Below are 17,543 nucleotides of genomic sequence, written 5' to 3' on the forward strand. Positions count from 1 at the left end.
TGACAGTGCAGACCGTACAAATGGACGTGGCACGTCGATGTGTCTGAACGCAATATTGTACTTTAGTGTCCTGTCCATAATAGTCAAGATAAGAGCTCGGTTGAGTCGCGGATGACTATAAGGCGTACCCGCCTCGCGCGTATATATCGCGTTGGCTACTGCTAACAGACGCGCGTTCAGCATACCTGTATCGCTGCGGAATAGCCTGTGCCCAGTTAGTGACGCGCTTGATTATACAGACTAAAACATCAATAGCGTAAGCACAGAAAGCTAGCACGACGACGCAAACGTCCCGATAAGGAAACAGGGACCTCATGCATAGGTTGGGTATCACGAGCGCGTGGCAAATACACTCATTAACGACCTTACGATATATGCACGGACACATCAAATAGCACGCCGAGCTGATAAGTAGGCAGCGAAAGTACTCCATCTAATGTACATGAACTATTATTCAATTCAGGTCTAACCATCACTACGATCTGATACTCTGCCTACAGCCATATATCTTCGTATGTTGCAGCCGGTCAAAAGAATGTGCACGCAGTGGTGCCTCTTCATCCGATCTGGACGAGGCCTTTTGTCGTACATATCGGACCCAGTATAATGTCAGTCGGAAAGGATTTACGCCACTCTGTCAGTCAGTAGCTATGCAAATAAGTCAGAAAGTACGTCAGCTATGCAAGTAAGATCAATGCATGCGGAAGATAGTGGAAATACCCTTCAGTAACATCACAAACAGCTCAGCAGAATAATTTCAAAGCATAATATTGATGTTTGTGGCGACCATCGGTAAATACTACCTATCCTAAAAGATACTTCGCGCGCGGAGCTGATTACATTGCTCTATCGACCGTCGCAATCGATGATATGTGTCGACTGCCTCACGGCGATGACGTGCAGATGGGTAAAATGTGTGAGTAGGCGTATTTACTCTAGCTACACTGGGATTCCTCACCGATCTACGCATATTTCGTAGCATCATTGATACTGACCCGTCTTCCGTACAGCATATATTAGCTTTGCAACCACGCGCGCCTTCGATTCGTGTCATTTTAGGAGCAATGCGCTCAAACGAGATTATAGACAAAACCTTCCCGGGTAAGATGGTGCTCTGCTTGCAGATCACGTTAAACCCTGATCGTGTCTACCATAACATGTGAGCACTAAGGATACTGTGTGCGGTGTTGTTTTGGAACGTAATATACGTAGATCACAGTATACATGTACTATATGTTGCTTCGCTTTGAGTAGAAATTCTAAGCCCATCGCAGCGCAGCGGAGGTGGTCGGCCCTCTCTACACCAACCAACCATGCCCTAGCGTCCGCGGAGCGGGCGCCCAGACCGCTAGTTTCCCGCTTCTAACCTTGTAACCTGTCGGTCTGTCTGTCCGTCCGTCGCACTCCCTGTCTTCCTGCTTTGACCTGCCTTTTCGCATGACTACATCCGGCCCGGCTAATACAGTTTCCTCCCATCCTACCGACCGCGCCTACCTTTCTGACTCGACCTAACTATGCCAAAATTACAAATATATCCAAAAGCGTTACACAATTAACTCGCGCCCTGATTAGGCAATACCTGCCGACCTGCGACACTGACTGGATCTGTCGCACGATCAGACCGTCTCTCGCCCTCGCGATTGGACGTGATGTAAACATTTCTGCCCAGCACGAAACGCATCGATTGGTTGCAAACAGCCAGGCGAGCTGCGCAGAAACTTGATTTTTGCGCAAAACCTGTCGTATGTACTGCAAATCGGGCACAGTAACCACTTTATTTTCTAAGAGCTCTGCACACTTCTCAAATAGAGATATTTATTATTATTAATGTAGACTTCACAGACCAGTATTTTGTAAGAGATCTGGAATGTTATTTTCCAAGCACTTTTTCAGAGTAAAGACGATATCAATAGTATTAATATTATTAATATAAGCTTCACAGGCCGCATTTGTAAGAGCTCGGCGATGCTTTTTTCCACAGACTTTCTAAAGTAGAGACGATAGTATTTTTTAATATTAAAGTAGGCTTCACGACCACCGCGTTTTGTAGGGGCTTTGTAAATATTATTTTTACTTCTCCTGGCACTCTCCACTGTCAGCGTGCAAGAAGGCGCGCGGCCGCACGGTCATTGCGCTATCTGCTCCCGTGCACCCCACCCGACGAATGCATGCGCGGACGATAGATAATTGTTTCTGTCAATTTATATTGCATGTAATGTATGTATTTGCTTGGAAAATTTGATATTATTTTCAATATAGCAAAAAGATAGTAGTATTATAAAACATTTTAATATTTTTGCTTAATTATAAATGTCAGCCTTTTATTACCGTGCTATTGGCTAATATTTTACGCACGTTTTGTTAACTTACTCACAGTTTGCAAAATGGTGGGCCCTACGTGCAAACAATGCGAGGCGAAGATTGACCCGCTTCTGCTGAACCCGCAGCGGTCTACGACGAATTCCCGGGCGCGCTGCGTCTGCTGCGGAAAGCTGCAGTACGGCTACGCATTCCGTACAATCAGCGGGCGGGACATCGTGCGGCGCTGTATTGCCTGCGAGAACGGCCCAAAAGCAGTCGAGCTCTGGGAGGAAAAGCCCCCACCACCTGATTCGGCCGAAGTGCGCCGCCAGGAAAGCCTGGGAAACGTCAAGAAAGCGATGGGTCCTGACTGGTACCCCAAGAAGAAAACGAGGCGCAGCCGCCCTCGCAAGCTGACCGCCCGAAACGCCAAGTACATCGAGCAAAGGAAGCAGCAGAAGAGCAAGTAATTGGTAAATATACCCTTTATGGCGTCCATGTTTCTACCTATCTTTGTATTTAGTATATCGGCTACAGTGCGAGGTTTGGGGCCGAACATACGGTAATCTGCCTATGGCGCAGTCAGTTGTGTTGACACACCTAAACCGAATAGCGCGCTTCATAAAATAATTAGCGCATGGAATCAACTGTGCACTGCTGCAAGTTGGTGGTTCCTATCCGCATACGCATCACCGTAGATGGCACGTACACTCGCTCACGTGGGCACACGCAAAACCATGCTATCTGTACCATCCGCTCTTATAGCGTATATTGCACTAATTGACGCTCACAATTTAAACCACAGTATTGAGTGGGAACTACGTGCGACGAATAAGCTGCTGTATACATAGATACTACCACTGCGTGACAGTGCAGACCGTACAGATAGACGTGGCAAGTCGATGTGTCTGAATGCAATATTGTACTTTAGTGTCCTGTTCATAACGGCCGAGATGAAAGCTCGGTTGATTCGCGGATGACTATAAGGCGTACCCGCCTCGCGCGTATATATCGCGTTGGCTACTGCTAACAGATGCGCGTTCAGCATACCGGTATAGCTGCGGAATAGCCTGTGCCCAGTTAGTGACGCGCTTGATCATACAGACTTAACATCAAAGCGTAAGCACAGAAAGCTAGCACGACGACGCAAACGTCCCGATAAGGAAACAGGGACCCCATGCATAGGTTGGGTATCACGAGCGCGTGGCAAATACACTCATTAACGAACTCGCGATATATGCACGGACACATCAAATAGCACGCCGAGCTGATAAGTAGGCAGCGAAAGTACTCCATCTAATGTACATGAACTATTATTCAATTTAAGTCTAACCATCACTACGATCTGATACTCTGCCTACAGCCATATATCTTCGTATGTTGCAGCCGGTAAAAAGAATGTGCACGCAGTGGTGCCTCTTCGTCCGATCTAGACGAGGCCTTTTGTCGTACATATCGGACCCAGTATAATGTCAGTCGGAAAGGATTTACGCCACTCTGTCAGTCAGTAGCTATCCAAATAAGTCAGAAAGTACGTCAGCTATACAAGTAAGATAAATGCATGCGGAAGATAGTGGAAATACCCTTCAGTAACATCACAAACAGCTCAGCAGAAAAATTTCAAAGCATAATATTGATGTTTGTGGCGACAATCGGCAAATACTACCTATCCTAAAAGATACTTCGCGCGCGGAGCTGATTAACATTGCTCTATTCGACCGTCGCAATCGATGATATGTGTCGACTGCCTCACGGCGATGACGTGCAGATGGGTAAAATGTGTGAGTAGGCGTATTTACTCTAGCTACACTGGGATTCCTCACCGATCTACGCATATTTCGTAGCATCATTGATACTGACCCGTCTTCCGTACAGCATATATTAGCTTTGCAACCACGCGCGCCTTCCGATTCGTGTCATTTTAGGAGCAATGCGCTCAAACGAGATTATAGACAAAACCTTCCCGGGTAAGATGGTGCTCTGCTTGCAGATCACGTTAAACTCTGGTCGTGTCTACCATAACATGTGAGCACTATAGATACTGTGTGCGGTGTTGTTTTGGAACGTAATATACGTAGATCACAGTATACATGTACTATATGTTGCTTTGCTTTGACTAGAAACTCTAAGCCCACCACAGTGCATCGGAGTCGGACAGCCCACACTACACCAACCAACCATGCTCTAGCGTCCGCGGAGCGGGCGTCCAGAGCGCTAGTTTCCCGCCACCTAAACTTGCAGCGTGTCTGTCCGTCCGTCCGTCCGTCTGTCAATCAGTCCGTCGCTTTCCTCTCTTTCTGCTTTTTCCTACCCTTTCGCCTGGCTGTCTAATACAGTTTCCTCCCATCTTACCGACCGCGCCTACCTTTCTGACTCGACCTAACTATGCCAAAAATTACAAATATATTCAAAAGCGTTACACAATTAACTCGCGCCCTGATTGGGCAATACCTGCCGACCTGCGACACTGACTGGATCTGTCGCACGATCAGACCGTCTCTCGCCCTCGCGATTGGGACGTGATGTAAACATTTCTGCCCAGCACGAAACGCATCGATTGGTTGCAAACAGCCAGGCGAGCTGCGCAGAAACTTGATTATTGCGCAAAACCTGTCGTATGTACTGCAAATCGGGCACACTAACCACTTTATTTTCTAAGAGCTCTGCACACTTCTCAAATTGAGATATTTATCATTATTAATGTAGACTTCACAGACCAGTATTTTGTAAGAGCTCAGGGATGTTATTTTCCACACACTTTTCAAAGTAAAGACGATATTGAAATTACTAATTTTACTAATATAAGCTGCAAGTACGTTGTGTTGCCTGTCCATTTGAGCAACATACACTGGGGTGTGATTATTGTCAGTATTTCATACCGGACGGCGATGGCGACAGTCACACCGTATTTCTACGAACCATTGTGCTCTACGTCATACAACGACACTCTTGAGCACACCTACGAGGCAGTAGTGGCCGAGTTTTTAAGAGTTTGGCACGATTCCACCATGCTGGGAGAGCCATATCCAATCGTTGAGGAGACCGTGTGGCTTTCCGGACCGAAGCAGCCCGACGGAACTTCTTGCGGTGTGCTAGTTCTCGCCTAAGTGTATACGATGCTTAAAAATAGCTCGCAATTTACCCGATGTGCTGTAAGCCATGACGACGTCACTATTATACGTCTTCGCATTATGTGGATGATCTTAAGGCAACCCGAGGTAACCACGAGAAAAAACAAGGTAGCGAAGGCGGTCCAAGACACAGATCTGGAACTACTGACGACAATTAAGACGTAGCATGTTGTGTTTCGGAAGCCAATTAATTGTAAACTTCTTACTCAATAACCCCACTCTGGTCCTCAAATCCTCAATGCTGCGTGTGGCCTAACATTGAGCTGCAACACTCCTCAAGCACAACCGAGTAAGACATGGCGTACTTTGAGCTGCGAATAGGAACCCCCGTCACGGCTGCAATGCGGGTGGTTTCCTCCTTTTCGAGTGAGATCAATGTAGCTAGCTCATCCTGCGCATTTAACAGCTTCGCCGTGTACTTGGCCAGTTTTTCAAGCTTCCCTTCCATTAGTTCAATCTGCTGAAGCCGGGACTGAAGCAGCTTTTGGCAAAGCTTGGCCTGGTGAGTTTGAAGAGTCTCCGCACCACCACGGCGAGCTGCAGCTAGCTCTAGATACCCCGAAGGCGCTGGGTGACTAGCAATAGCGCTCTTAAGAAGGTTGGCGTGGCTGATGTCGTCTTCGCTCATACTTGTCTCCTTTAAAACGGCCGACTGCGATCTACTAAGAAATTCACAATAGGGGCCAGAAACTTTTACGGTTCCCGTCATCTATCTCTTTTAAATTACGCCACGAGCGTATTTTATTTAGCAAATGTTGCTCTCTGTGGCTCTCCTTGTGTCGATGTGGTCTGTTGCGTTGCTATAAGAGCTGTTGTCTTGTCGTTGACGAGCTGCAGTAACGCCGTCCCTGCTGGTCTCCAGTACTAATCCACGTGTTTCTATTTCGGCGCGACAAAGCTCGCAAAAGATTTGCGAGCCTTGTAAGTGATGGTGCGCTTGATCTGTTCTCTTGCATGGGCGTGACGCTCATCGTAGTGCTGAATTACGTGGGGCAGTATACCCCCGAGACTAAAAATTTTGGTGTATACCCATGGTACAACGATGAATGGGCTGCGAAAGCGCTGAACGAATTCCAGATGGTACTTGTTGTATCGTGGTCCGATCTTGCCAGTCGAGTGATTTTTTCACTCGGTTTGCTTATGACAATAACCAACATGAAGAAGTTGCTGTGCCCCATTCCACGACATGGAAATCGAGTTGTAGACTCCAAAGACACATCGCTGGACATCCCTGAATCTGAAAAAGTAAAGCCGAATACCGTCCCAGGGATACCGAAGAAGCATCATGGAAGGAAAGCGAAGTGGTCGCGCTGGTGGCAAGTGACGATTCATGGTATACATCTCGTCTTCTTTATGTGGGGGGTTGGAGTTCTTAGTCTACACATCCATGCATCAGTGCAAACTTCATTGCAGCAGTGCACACTACAAGTGAGACCGTGGGCAGCTGTCCGCCCGTGCTGTTTCTTGGTATCACTCGATTGCCATCGCCTCCAAATTTCTGGTCAACTGGAAGAAGTCGACTCCAAATGGCGAGAATTTGACGGATCTACGGTGGCTCTGATGGTTATCAAACATTGTCCTTTGGTCGCGATCCCCGATACATTCAATAAATTCCACGAACTCATCAGCGTTAAAATATATAATTCGACAATCGTCGACTGGAGAGAATCGGCTGCAATTACGAATACGAACCACCCGGCATTTTTGACTCTTATGGTCGTTCGGACCAACATGACAAACGGACAATTGCCGGCAGGTTTCCAATCCATTGACACACCGGTCAACTTGTACGACTAGGAGTTTTGTGCTACTAATCTTCGTCAAGTTCCAGACGATCTCGACCTTAAGTGGCTAGCAGGATCGATTGTCATCATCGAATACAGTCAACTGCAGGTCGTTCCCCAAGCTCTATTACGCGTTATGCCATCCTATTTTTCACTCACCGGCAATCCCATCAGCGAACTTCCACCTGAGATTTTTGAGATTGAAGGGTTGACAGACCTGGGTATCGGCGATACAAATTATTGAGAGCTTTCTCAGAATGTGACTCAACTCTCACCAGCACTCTCGTCAATCTACGTAATAGGTACACGGATATCGCTCTTTTGGTCGTGGGTGGATGACATTCTCGGGCGGGACAGTATTCGAAGCATACCACGAGCGATCTATGCAGGAAGCACAATTTATTGTGACGATTTGTAGAGGATTTCGACGAAGTTAACCAGTTCTTTTAGTACTGTAACAAGTTCTGATTATTCTCTACAACTTATGGATCCAGCGGAGGCAGGTTTTGAGGGGAGTATCTGGTCGTTTGTGGACTGTAATCCTGCCATAAGTGGACTCAGTGGACCTCTATACCCCCTAGCAGCGGAGGACAAGCAGAATGCACTCCACAGTTGAACACCGGAGATACCATTTTGCACTTTGCATAACAGTTTTCATTTTATCCTTTTAAAGCAAAAGGCTTATTGAGGGAGACTTCTGTTCTGTACGAGCAAGGCTAATTTCTTGCACTAAAGTCCTACGTACCGGAATCGACGAAAAAAATGCAATACCGCGACCAAAAATCTAATACGACAAAAACCATGTGGATGACACCCCGCCCCAAGGAATAAGTCATTTTTTTAATTTTCACTATTATCGCCTTCCTCTTCTACTGTATCATAGTATTTTTGAGCTCGTCTCGTACCTCAACGACGAACACTTGGTTTCCACACCTAAATAGGACAGATACAAAAAAAATATATAAAGAAATAGAAATAAAATTCTATTTCAACAAACCTCATTTATCCATTCGAGCATCCACTCTTCGTCACAATACGCATTCTTTTGAGCTGTGAGAATAGCTCCCTTGCGATAATAGTGGTTACCAATCAACTCCTGGTGGGGTGGTCCGCTTCACGCGCCCGAAAAAACGACGAACGCCAAAAGCTTCTTCCCAAATACCGAAGCACGAAATGAATATTTATGCCTTTTTACCTTTTTACGATTTACTTGGGGTGATAATTTTACAGCGTTGCATTATTTTTTCGTCGATTCCGGTAAGCTATGTTGCGTGTAGAAAGCAATCTCTCAAAACATACCGGTTTTCTACAACCGGTGTAAAAAGTACCTTCAGGTCAAAACCGTAAAAACGGCGGAAGGCGTAAAATCTCGCACAAGATACTCCTGTCCATTTGAAACCGTCGCTTTGCTTAAGAAAAGGCGCGCTTTAACTGGGACACTGTTTTGATGCCAAACAGATTAATTTTGCAGACTTTTTACGGACCACTGGTTGCAAAAACTTGATCGGTTGCAAAAATACCGTACATTCCGGTACACGATTTAAGCTAATCCTGGGACGTTGTACAGTACAGAAGTCCCTCAAAGTAAGCGTAGGGGGACCGAGACACGATCTTAGAGGGTGATAAACAGATGTTTAAAAAGTACTGATATTTAGTTAAGAAGCGAGGCGATCTTGCTCCTGTCACAGAATGCCTGCGTGCCGCTAGCAGTTCTGAATGGTTTTGGGTGAGATCTCGTCGTAGGCCACCTTACTCCAACAAAGAGCGGTGTAGATATCTAGAGCCAGTGTCAGCCGATGTTTGGGGTCTTTGCGTCCAGAGAACACCTTCCTCTGCGTGAGAGTGTACTTAGCCTCGCTCCGAAAGAAGAACGAGGTCTCATCCATGTTGCAGATCTCGGACCGGGCGTACGAGTCCGTCAGCTTTCGAAGTTTCACACGTCCGGCTTCAGCTGCCTCTTGGTCAACTGACGCAGCTTCGCCGTGCTTCCGCTTCTTGGAGATTCCGTGACGCTCTTGCAATCTATACAGCCAGCCCTTAGAGAGCTTCAACGTGGTGTTCTCGCCATACACGTTCACGCGAAGAGCAATGGCCTTTATTACCTTGCCTGTGATAGCCTCCACCTTGCCGTCCATTGCCTTAAAGACCTTCATAATGCGAGCGTCCGTCTCCTGGATTTGGGGGCTGACGAGCTGCTTGCGCTCTAGCTGACAGGGCTCTATAGCGGCCCACTTAGACTCCCCAGCGATAACATTGCGAGTGGCATCGCGTGAAAGAGATTTTCCAGCTTGAACGCACGGGTTGCCCACGCTGCGAGCTGTGTTGGACAGTTTGCCTTTGGCGCGCATATCCTTCGCATGCTTGCACATGAAACAGTTTTACTTATGAGAGCCCCGGGGTCCCGCCTATTGTTTCACATAGCGATCTTCTGCTCCATATTAAGGCGGATCCGGCGCGGCATGGGGCTGGCGGTCATGGTCGCTTGGAAGAGTGATAGTGAGCATGGAGGGAGGCGTACGAAGCGGGAGCATGAGTTACCTCGTACATTTAATCTCCATTCTCAGTCTTTCAATGGTTTAGTTAGCGAAGAGACCGGACCGGTCTGAAAATGATATAGATCTTTCCCGCCGACTGCAGTTCATCCAAAATCAGTGCATTTTTGTGATTGGCCAGTTGAACCTGTATGTACCGGAGCAGATATGGCGGGATATTACGTAAGTAGGTGACGCTTACTTTGAGGGACTTCTGTATTACGTTTAAACGATACCGTAATCCACAGCTCGGGTTTAGTAAACTCTGAACCTGTTTACTGTACTATCATACACTGTTCTTCACCCATGCGATTTCTCACTTCGCATTTTTCCTTCTACCAAACAAAACCAACCACTAGGAGCACTTATTGTCAATGCGGACCGACTACCTGATGCTGCTAGCAGCGGCCATTGTGTTTTTACACATCCCTGCCTTGACGATGCCTGCGGCTGAAGCGAGGCAAACAGCAGCGAATATTATGTACCCAGTTCTCGATGGAGAACAGAACTTCCTTGGCAAGCGATCCCTAAGAACCGACCACATGAGAGTTAGCAATGTTGAGGACCGAGAAGGTGATGAAGAACGAATTTTTCGCCGATTTACGGATTGGATCAAGTACCTTTTTAACAAGATGAATCCGAAACAGTTACACATCTACTTGGGCTTAGATGGCCTTGGCGAAACGGCCTATCAGCACAAGAACTACCCGATCTATCTGATGAAGTCGAAAAAGTGGCGGGACAAACTATAAATCAAGAATCAACTCATGGACCGAGAAGGACATTGATGGCGGTCAGGATAAAAAAACTTAAAGCCCAATAATTACGGTATTGGCTCACTACAATAATTGATTATTGTCGTACTGACACAGTGAAGTATTACGTTTGGGCTCCTAACTTTATCGAAGCGAAACGATGGAAACCCATCGACACGGGTAGAACCGCTTACTTCTGTAAAGTATATGTGCCAACTTGCAAGCACTAACTATCAGGAAATCGCACCTGTTCTACAGGCTTAAAAGGGTTTTGGACCCTACTGAAGCTAAATATCAATGCCTTAAAAACGAAACATGAAAATGGGTTGCTTAACACATGGGCTTCCTGGATATACAGGTTGCTTGCATGGCGGGTAAGGTGAAGTACATGTATGCAATGCGACGCCGTCTCCGCAGCACTTGCCGCCAAATTTGGTTGCCCCTCGTGGCTCGAAGTGTCCGCCATGCACATACTGTATATATTTACTATAAAAACATTTCTACCAATTTTAACGATTGTTTTTTTACTTTGTTTTCTATTTTTCAAAATAGTGCATACATTAAACATATTGGGAGAGCTTTGGTAGTCAAATAAAGCATCAATGGTCACTTACAGAGGCTCAGTTAGAGAGGTGTGACTGTATATGGAATGTCGCTCCGTTTTATAGTTTGTACTCACGATAAAATGATACACTATTAATACTTTTGAGCCGCGATAGATCTCAAACTACTTACCTAAACTTAACGAAATGAATCACCACGTGGTTTATCTTTAAAGTAGCAACTAGGGCACCTTTGTAGTGCCAAAATGTCAGCTACACGACGCCGCCGAGTAAACTTTTTTTATAGGAAAGGAACTGGTCGACTTCTTCCACAAACACGAGGCCAGCACAATCACATCGGATGACCTATTGGCTGCTCATAGACAGTGATATTAAATCTAGCCTCAAAAACTACAGCCAGCCAGTATCGACTAACAGTAACCAATGTATGGCAGCACATAATAAATATTATTTAAAACACGCAACGATATGCTGTCAAAACGCTTACATGCTGAAGCTGACATTACCAGACCCACCTATTCTAGCATCGACAGCACTCGGGCGCTACATTGAGCTTTTGTATTTACTCATCAGTATAAAAAGGTATACAGAGCATGAGCAAGGAATGCTAACGACGTTAATGAGAACCCAGGTCATAAAACACAGGCGCAAACGTCGCAGTTGCTTCTTTCACCAAAATGGCTACATGTTACGATTTTCTTTAAATGACCATTTCTTTAAAATAATAGTCCATTCTCCATGTCTAAATCCCCCGATAAAGGTTTTTATTCACGATGTCATTTGCATCCTCGTACTTTCAGGTTCGATATCGTCGTGTTCTCCACCACCACGTTCAATCAAACCCATTCCTCCCTCAAATCTTTTATACAGCGTACCAAACAAAGCTCCTTATCTTTTGGCAGCACCGTGCCCTCACCTTTCGCTCGTGACTTTTTCTTTTTTCGAGTTTGGGCCGTGTTCGGCGCCAACAATGAATAAGTGTACGGCGGCTGTCATATTTAGACTGAGTAAAATCAGTATACAAATTACTCATCGATCGCTTGATGTCTCCACCACTTTCCTAGGGGTGTAGGACCTCTAGTTTGTGCGCCGCTGTGAAGAATGACACGAGGTTATTCCTCACTTTACGGCCTCGGCCTCCTGGAAGTCGTGGTCGCCCTTTTGGGCGGTGGCGTTGCGTAGAAGCCATCCGATGGCAAAATGCACAGACAGAAAGACAGTCCGTACGGCTGAATGCGATCGCTAAAAAGGATGCACGTCTTTCCCGCTCCGCCCCTGATTGATTGAAACCCTCCTAAATGTCATAGCAAATCGTACGTGATAACTAAGGAATTTTTGTAGATAGAGAAATCAGTTGGAATAGTTAGCCTGCGACCTAAAAGGGACAAAAAACGCCCTTTACAGTTTTTTTGATTGGCTAATAAGCGAACATTAGGAACGATTGAGGCGATGGCGACCACAACTATCGTGACAGGATGGTACAACGTACCTTCCCGGTAACATAACGCCGACAAATACGAAGATATTTACCCCAGCGACCAGTTTCTGAATGATGACGCGTTGGCGTTGATCAGTGGATGATGCTCGCCGCGGCGCTCGGTGTCGTGTTAGCGCCCAACACCAAATAAGCGGTGGGAATAACAAGTCTACGGAGCTAATGCAGCCTTGGTTAGCCTATAGACGGCCGCGATCAGACGGAGGCTGCTACATAATGCTCAAGATGCATCTTTAGCAATTACTTAGGGGTAGCTAGCTGGAAGCGAGGCAGAACCTTGACGCTGGTTTTGTACGGTTCCGTGGGTTGCGGTCAACTGGTGCATATATCTTACGCTATTTATGGACAAGTGAAACTTTGTAAAGCGCTTTGACGCCAAATCCTTCTCGCCCAAATTTTGCGAGCACATTACAATTTGATATCCCGACCTTCTGACTGCAACCGTGGAATTATCGTCAAGCCGTCTCGCACGACCACAGCATGCTAGCGGCGTCATGGTGTGGCGGAAACGTGGTCAACCTGGTGTCCAATGTGGATTCTTCAAATATCACTTGTGTGGCTCGAATGGCTGGCAGGGAGAAGCAGTTATATCTAGCCCCAGAATGTGCTGCCCAGTTCAACACAAATGTGCAGAATGTTGATCGCCTCGACCAAATTCGAGAACGATTTTCTACTGCGGATGGATATTTGTACAAACGATGAGACAAGAAGCTGACCCTCGCGCTTATTGACGTTGCACGGTCAAGCGCATATCTTACGTGGCGACTGGTGAAGACGGACCCAGCGACTCGTGACCCCCACAGATCGTTCCTGATGGGGCTGGTCGGTGATCTTTTGAACGGGCAGTGGAGGAATGCACCTAGTGGCGGTAGAGTGCTTAATAGTTGTGGAATGCTCGACAGCGGAGATGTGGGGCAAGTTGGCACACCTTCATCTCGGACACAACCCAGCAAGACTGCAGTGCTGCCAACAACGGCGTTCACATCGGTATCTTTAAGACAAATTCACGCTGAGAAGAGCCGAAAACGCCGGAGCTGTATTGTGTGTAGATGGGAGGGGCGCTGTCCGACCGAGGTCACCTAACATATGGTGTGTGTTTATGCCGGGTTGTACATGACCACCCCGCGAAACCATGGATGTGTCCGTCGACAACATCTACTTGCTGGAATAAATTTCACCCGTTCTACTTTCCTAATGGTCTGTTTACCGATGAAAGAAATGTACGTCGTCACTGTGATCTTGTGAAGCTGCGAGATGAGACCACAAACACCACGGCTTGCGACTGCTCGGCAGATTGGTTACGGGCTCGGTGGCGGCGGGCTCAGTGAAGGTGATGCTCAAGGCCATAACGCGTTTGGTCCGAGCGGCAGTGCCACGCCGCTTACCGTGCGTCAGGCGGGAATGCCAGCAAAGCTGCGCGAGAGCGTGAAAGGACTGATCGCAGAATAAGCAGGGATGCGGAGCGAGAGACTGTGCGTGGAAGTAGTGGCTGTGATACAGGACGACCTAGGGGCAATGACGCATATAGCTGTGACTAGGACAAGCTGGCGCGCGACCTTGGTGATGATGCTGCCGGCGTTGGCTCAGGCGATGTTGGTGTCGGACTTGGCGCTGCAGTTGGACTTAGTGGTGCAAGTTGTGGCGGCGCCGGCGGACTTGGTGGTACCACTAGCGCGACTGGTGGTGCTGCAGTTGGGCTTGTTGGTGCAGGTCGTGGTGAAGCCAGCGCCCGCGGACGTGGCGGATATATTCATGAGAGGCAAGTGGGATATGATAAAACGAATCATAGTTTCTTACGGTATATAAAGAGTGGATGGAGCGTTGCCTTCCAGCTAACATGTACTTCTATGTGATGATCGAGCTCCCAGCACTTGCAGCATGGCTCTGTGCAAGATGAACGATGACTCGGGCAGAAGAGCGACGTTGCAACTATCATCCGTGTCTCTGACATTGCACGTAGCTCTCGTAAATCAATCAGCTTAGCATTTTCTTCAAAGAGGAATATCTTATCGAAGACAATAGTGGCTTCACAAATGTGAGGAAGCCGTGACATCGAAACATCTCTAACATCCACTTGTTTGAGCAGTATCTTCCTGAGCCATGGATATTGCTTGAGCTGCTGCTGCATACAACGATCACCTAAAGAGACGTGGTCTCGTCGAAGCTCGACCCCGATGCACGCTCTGACGTTCCTCGTAAGTGTTACTTGCGCAAGCCCGTTGCCAGCACCGGCCTCAAATATGCCCGCTATATCGAGTGGACCAGCGGCTGCAAGTAGGAGAGTAGCCCCAGACGGTAGCACCTAACTCGCGTTGTCATAAGTCCGGCCAGTAGGTGGCAAACGCCATGAGCACTGATACTTCCAACAATTTAATCCACCGCTCCAGCAGCTTGGACGTCGTCTAGATTATCTCTACGGCATCCGAAATCGGCTACTTCGTCACAAAAAAGCCCAGGTTAGTATTGTCAACGTCAATTTTTACACCGACAATCCGAGACTCATCCGATGGGTTTTTCGCTCTAGGCGCCGGTGGATGACGGCACCCCCCAACGTTACGCGCCATACAGTCACCATTAGCTCCTGCATTCTGATCAGAGCCCTTGCTCCTTTCTGTCTGGCACCTCTCCGCCACTGGCAGTACTCTCATGTGTACCGTCACCTTAGCAACAAGTGCGACGTCATTCTCACAAACGGCACAAACGTCTCCCCAAAGCAGACGAGCCTGGCGCGTGGTGATCATCGCAGAGACCTTTGCACTCGACGTAGTAGCTGGAGGTCGGCAGACTGAGAAGACGTCCTGAAGACATGCCGCTAAGCAACACATAGTGAGAGGTCGCTGATCGCCTTCCCAAACGTCCTTTTGAGGCTGGCCAGCCGAAGCTGCAGTTGGCGGCAGGCCGCTTGGTCTTCGGCGGTCCACGTAGTCCCATGTGATGCGCAAGCCTTCCTTCTCGAGCTGGAAGACGATTTGCACCCGCAGCTTGTCTTCTGTGTCTGTGAAGCTAGTGCACATTAGTCTTGAGAGTACTAAAGCAGAATGGGAGGACGTATATGTGCATTTGTCTTACCTTTTGTATGGTCTGGTGACTGGCTGTCGGGCGATTGACCTCTAGATTAATGACACGGCCGAGTAGAAAGGGCCGATCAACATCGTTGGAGCAACGAAATACGATGCGGTGATCAGACGACCAAAAATTACCCACACCCTCATTGCATTCACTGCTGTGATCGGTAGTAATGATACACGGTAAGCAGAGCTGGAGTAAAGGCTAAAAGGGCAATTTGTTTTGCCCTTTTAGAGGGTCATTTCCCACCTTGTTTTGAAAAAGGGTTTTAAGGGCGAAAATTGCACTCTCACACCGCGATAAGGTTAATACGTGCAGTATTAAATCGAAGCAATATGATTATTAACAATAATTTAATACTGCAAGTATTTGACTTGACCTTTGTAAGCAAATAGAGCTATCGTAGTAGACCCCTCGGCGCATAAAAACATGCATACAAATGAGATGAGATAGGAAAAGGCAGATGTGGAATTATTTTATCTGCGCGTCTTCAAACACGCAAAAAAAGAATCAATTTACAGAAGATCGATGGGATTTGCTTGGATATCCATCTCGTGCGCTCAATTAATTATACAGTATCGATAGTTTGTGGTAGCTTCGCTTGATCGATTTGCTTTTTTTCTGGCCTCGAAATATAAAACGATCTCATTTTTTTAAAAAATCGACGGTGAGAACGACGAACGAATTGAAAAGCACAATATTGAACTTTCGAAGCTCAGTTGATTTTAGTTTGAGTTTCAGAGCGGTTTGTTTTCCGTGTGCTGGTAGCGTAAGGGGTGCGCGCAGCGGGTGCGTGAGGCGGACAAAGTTGAGGAAACCGTGTTTTCCATGAAGGAGGGCACCGAATTTGCGTATATGTGCGAGTAAACATCAGAAAACGGACATATCCCCTTGTCCAATCACCAGCCACCCCTCGCTTTCTGGGGTTCATCTGGAGCTCATCGTCGCACACTCCGCGCCATGAGCATCGCCTTCGCTCACGCATCCATAAGCAAGCTCGATGACGGCTATATTTTACCCTCCCACCATCTTTTTTTTAATGATTTAATATATATTTTTTAAAATAACAAAGATTTAAATTTTAATACTATAACATCCGAAGGGGATGTCATTCGGCACCTTGCCTATCAAGGCAGGAACCTTTACGCCTTTGGCCTGTAGCCAAATTAATCACACGTGCCTCCAATGGAATAGTCTAAATTTATGTTGCTCAAATACTGATTGATCTGTTGGTACTACATTTGTATGAAAATCTATTGCTCTGTCTGAACGCTTGCTGGAAGGCTATGAATAGCTGTTACCTTAACGACTAACATAACTTTAGTGATGACGGTCTGCTTTTTTTAGTGTCATTGGTCGGAAACAAGTCCGTTTCATAACAGCACCCCCTCTGAAGCCATTGTGAAACCCACGTGCAAGCTCACATGCAGTCGGCTGGGGCCTCCCCCAGCAATGACAGCGATGTTACCGAGGTCTTGGAGTATGATGACTTGGCTTGCGATTCAGGCGTACAAAGCCTTTTTGCCGCAGATGATGACGCCGACATGTATAGCACGACCGCGTCAGCCGACGAGGGTATGTACAGAACTACAGACGCATCTGACGACGTAGCGCATAATACTACAAACCGACACTGTGAAGTCCAACTCAGCTCCTTTGATGTAACTTGTTTGGAGACATTAAGGACGACCAGATCGTCCAATGTAGACATGCCCAGCGCTAGGAATTCCGTTGAAGAAGCGTTGGACCTCGGGGATGATTATGTGAAGAGCATCGGAAGCGACGAAGCTGCCATTGCCAGCGCCGTTATCATTCCCGACGGAGGTAACACTGGAGATGATGAAGAACAAGACTCTGAATCTTCCCTCAACTACGGCATCGACAGTGATGAAGAAGACGCTTCTTCTATGAATACAG

General features: G+C 47.1%; 3 protein-coding genes across 3 annotated transcripts; 2 read left to right on the plus strand and 1 right to left on the minus strand.

Moving 5' to 3' along the window:
* Positions 1-6,785: 6,785 nt before the first annotated feature.
* On the plus strand, positions 6,786-7,405 carry PITG_16420 (uncharacterized protein; the record flags this gene model as incomplete). Its single annotated transcript, XM_002897414.1, has 3 exons — positions 6,786-7,188; positions 7,258-7,349; positions 7,391-7,405. The coding sequence occupies 3 exons, from the start codon at positions 6,786-6,788 to the stop codon at positions 7,403-7,405; spliced, it is 510 nt and encodes a 169-aa protein (XP_002897460.1).
* Positions 7,406-8,919: 1,514 nt separating this feature from the next.
* PITG_16421 (uncharacterized protein) lies at positions 8,920-9,564 on the minus strand (the record flags this gene model as incomplete). Its single annotated transcript, XM_002897415.1, has 1 exon — positions 8,920-9,564. The coding sequence occupies one exon, from the start codon at positions 9,562-9,564 to the stop codon at positions 8,920-8,922; it is 645 nt and encodes a 214-aa protein (XP_002897461.1).
* A 575-nt stretch (positions 9,565-10,139) lies between these two features.
* On the plus strand, positions 10,140-10,499 carry PITG_23074 (secreted RxLR effector peptide protein, putative; the record flags this gene model as incomplete). Its single annotated transcript, XM_002897416.1, has 1 exon — positions 10,140-10,499. One exon carries the CDS (start codon positions 10,140-10,142, stop codon positions 10,497-10,499), a length of 360 nt encoding a protein of 119 aa, XP_002897462.1.
* Positions 10,500-17,543: the final 7,044 nt, after the last annotated feature.

This window comes from Phytophthora infestans, genomic scaffold (assembly GCF_000142945.1).
Source record: "Phytophthora infestans T30-4 supercont1.44 genomic scaffold, whole genome shotgun sequence".
Lineage (NCBI taxonomy): Eukaryota > Oomycota > Peronosporomycetes > Peronosporales > Peronosporaceae > Phytophthora > Phytophthora infestans.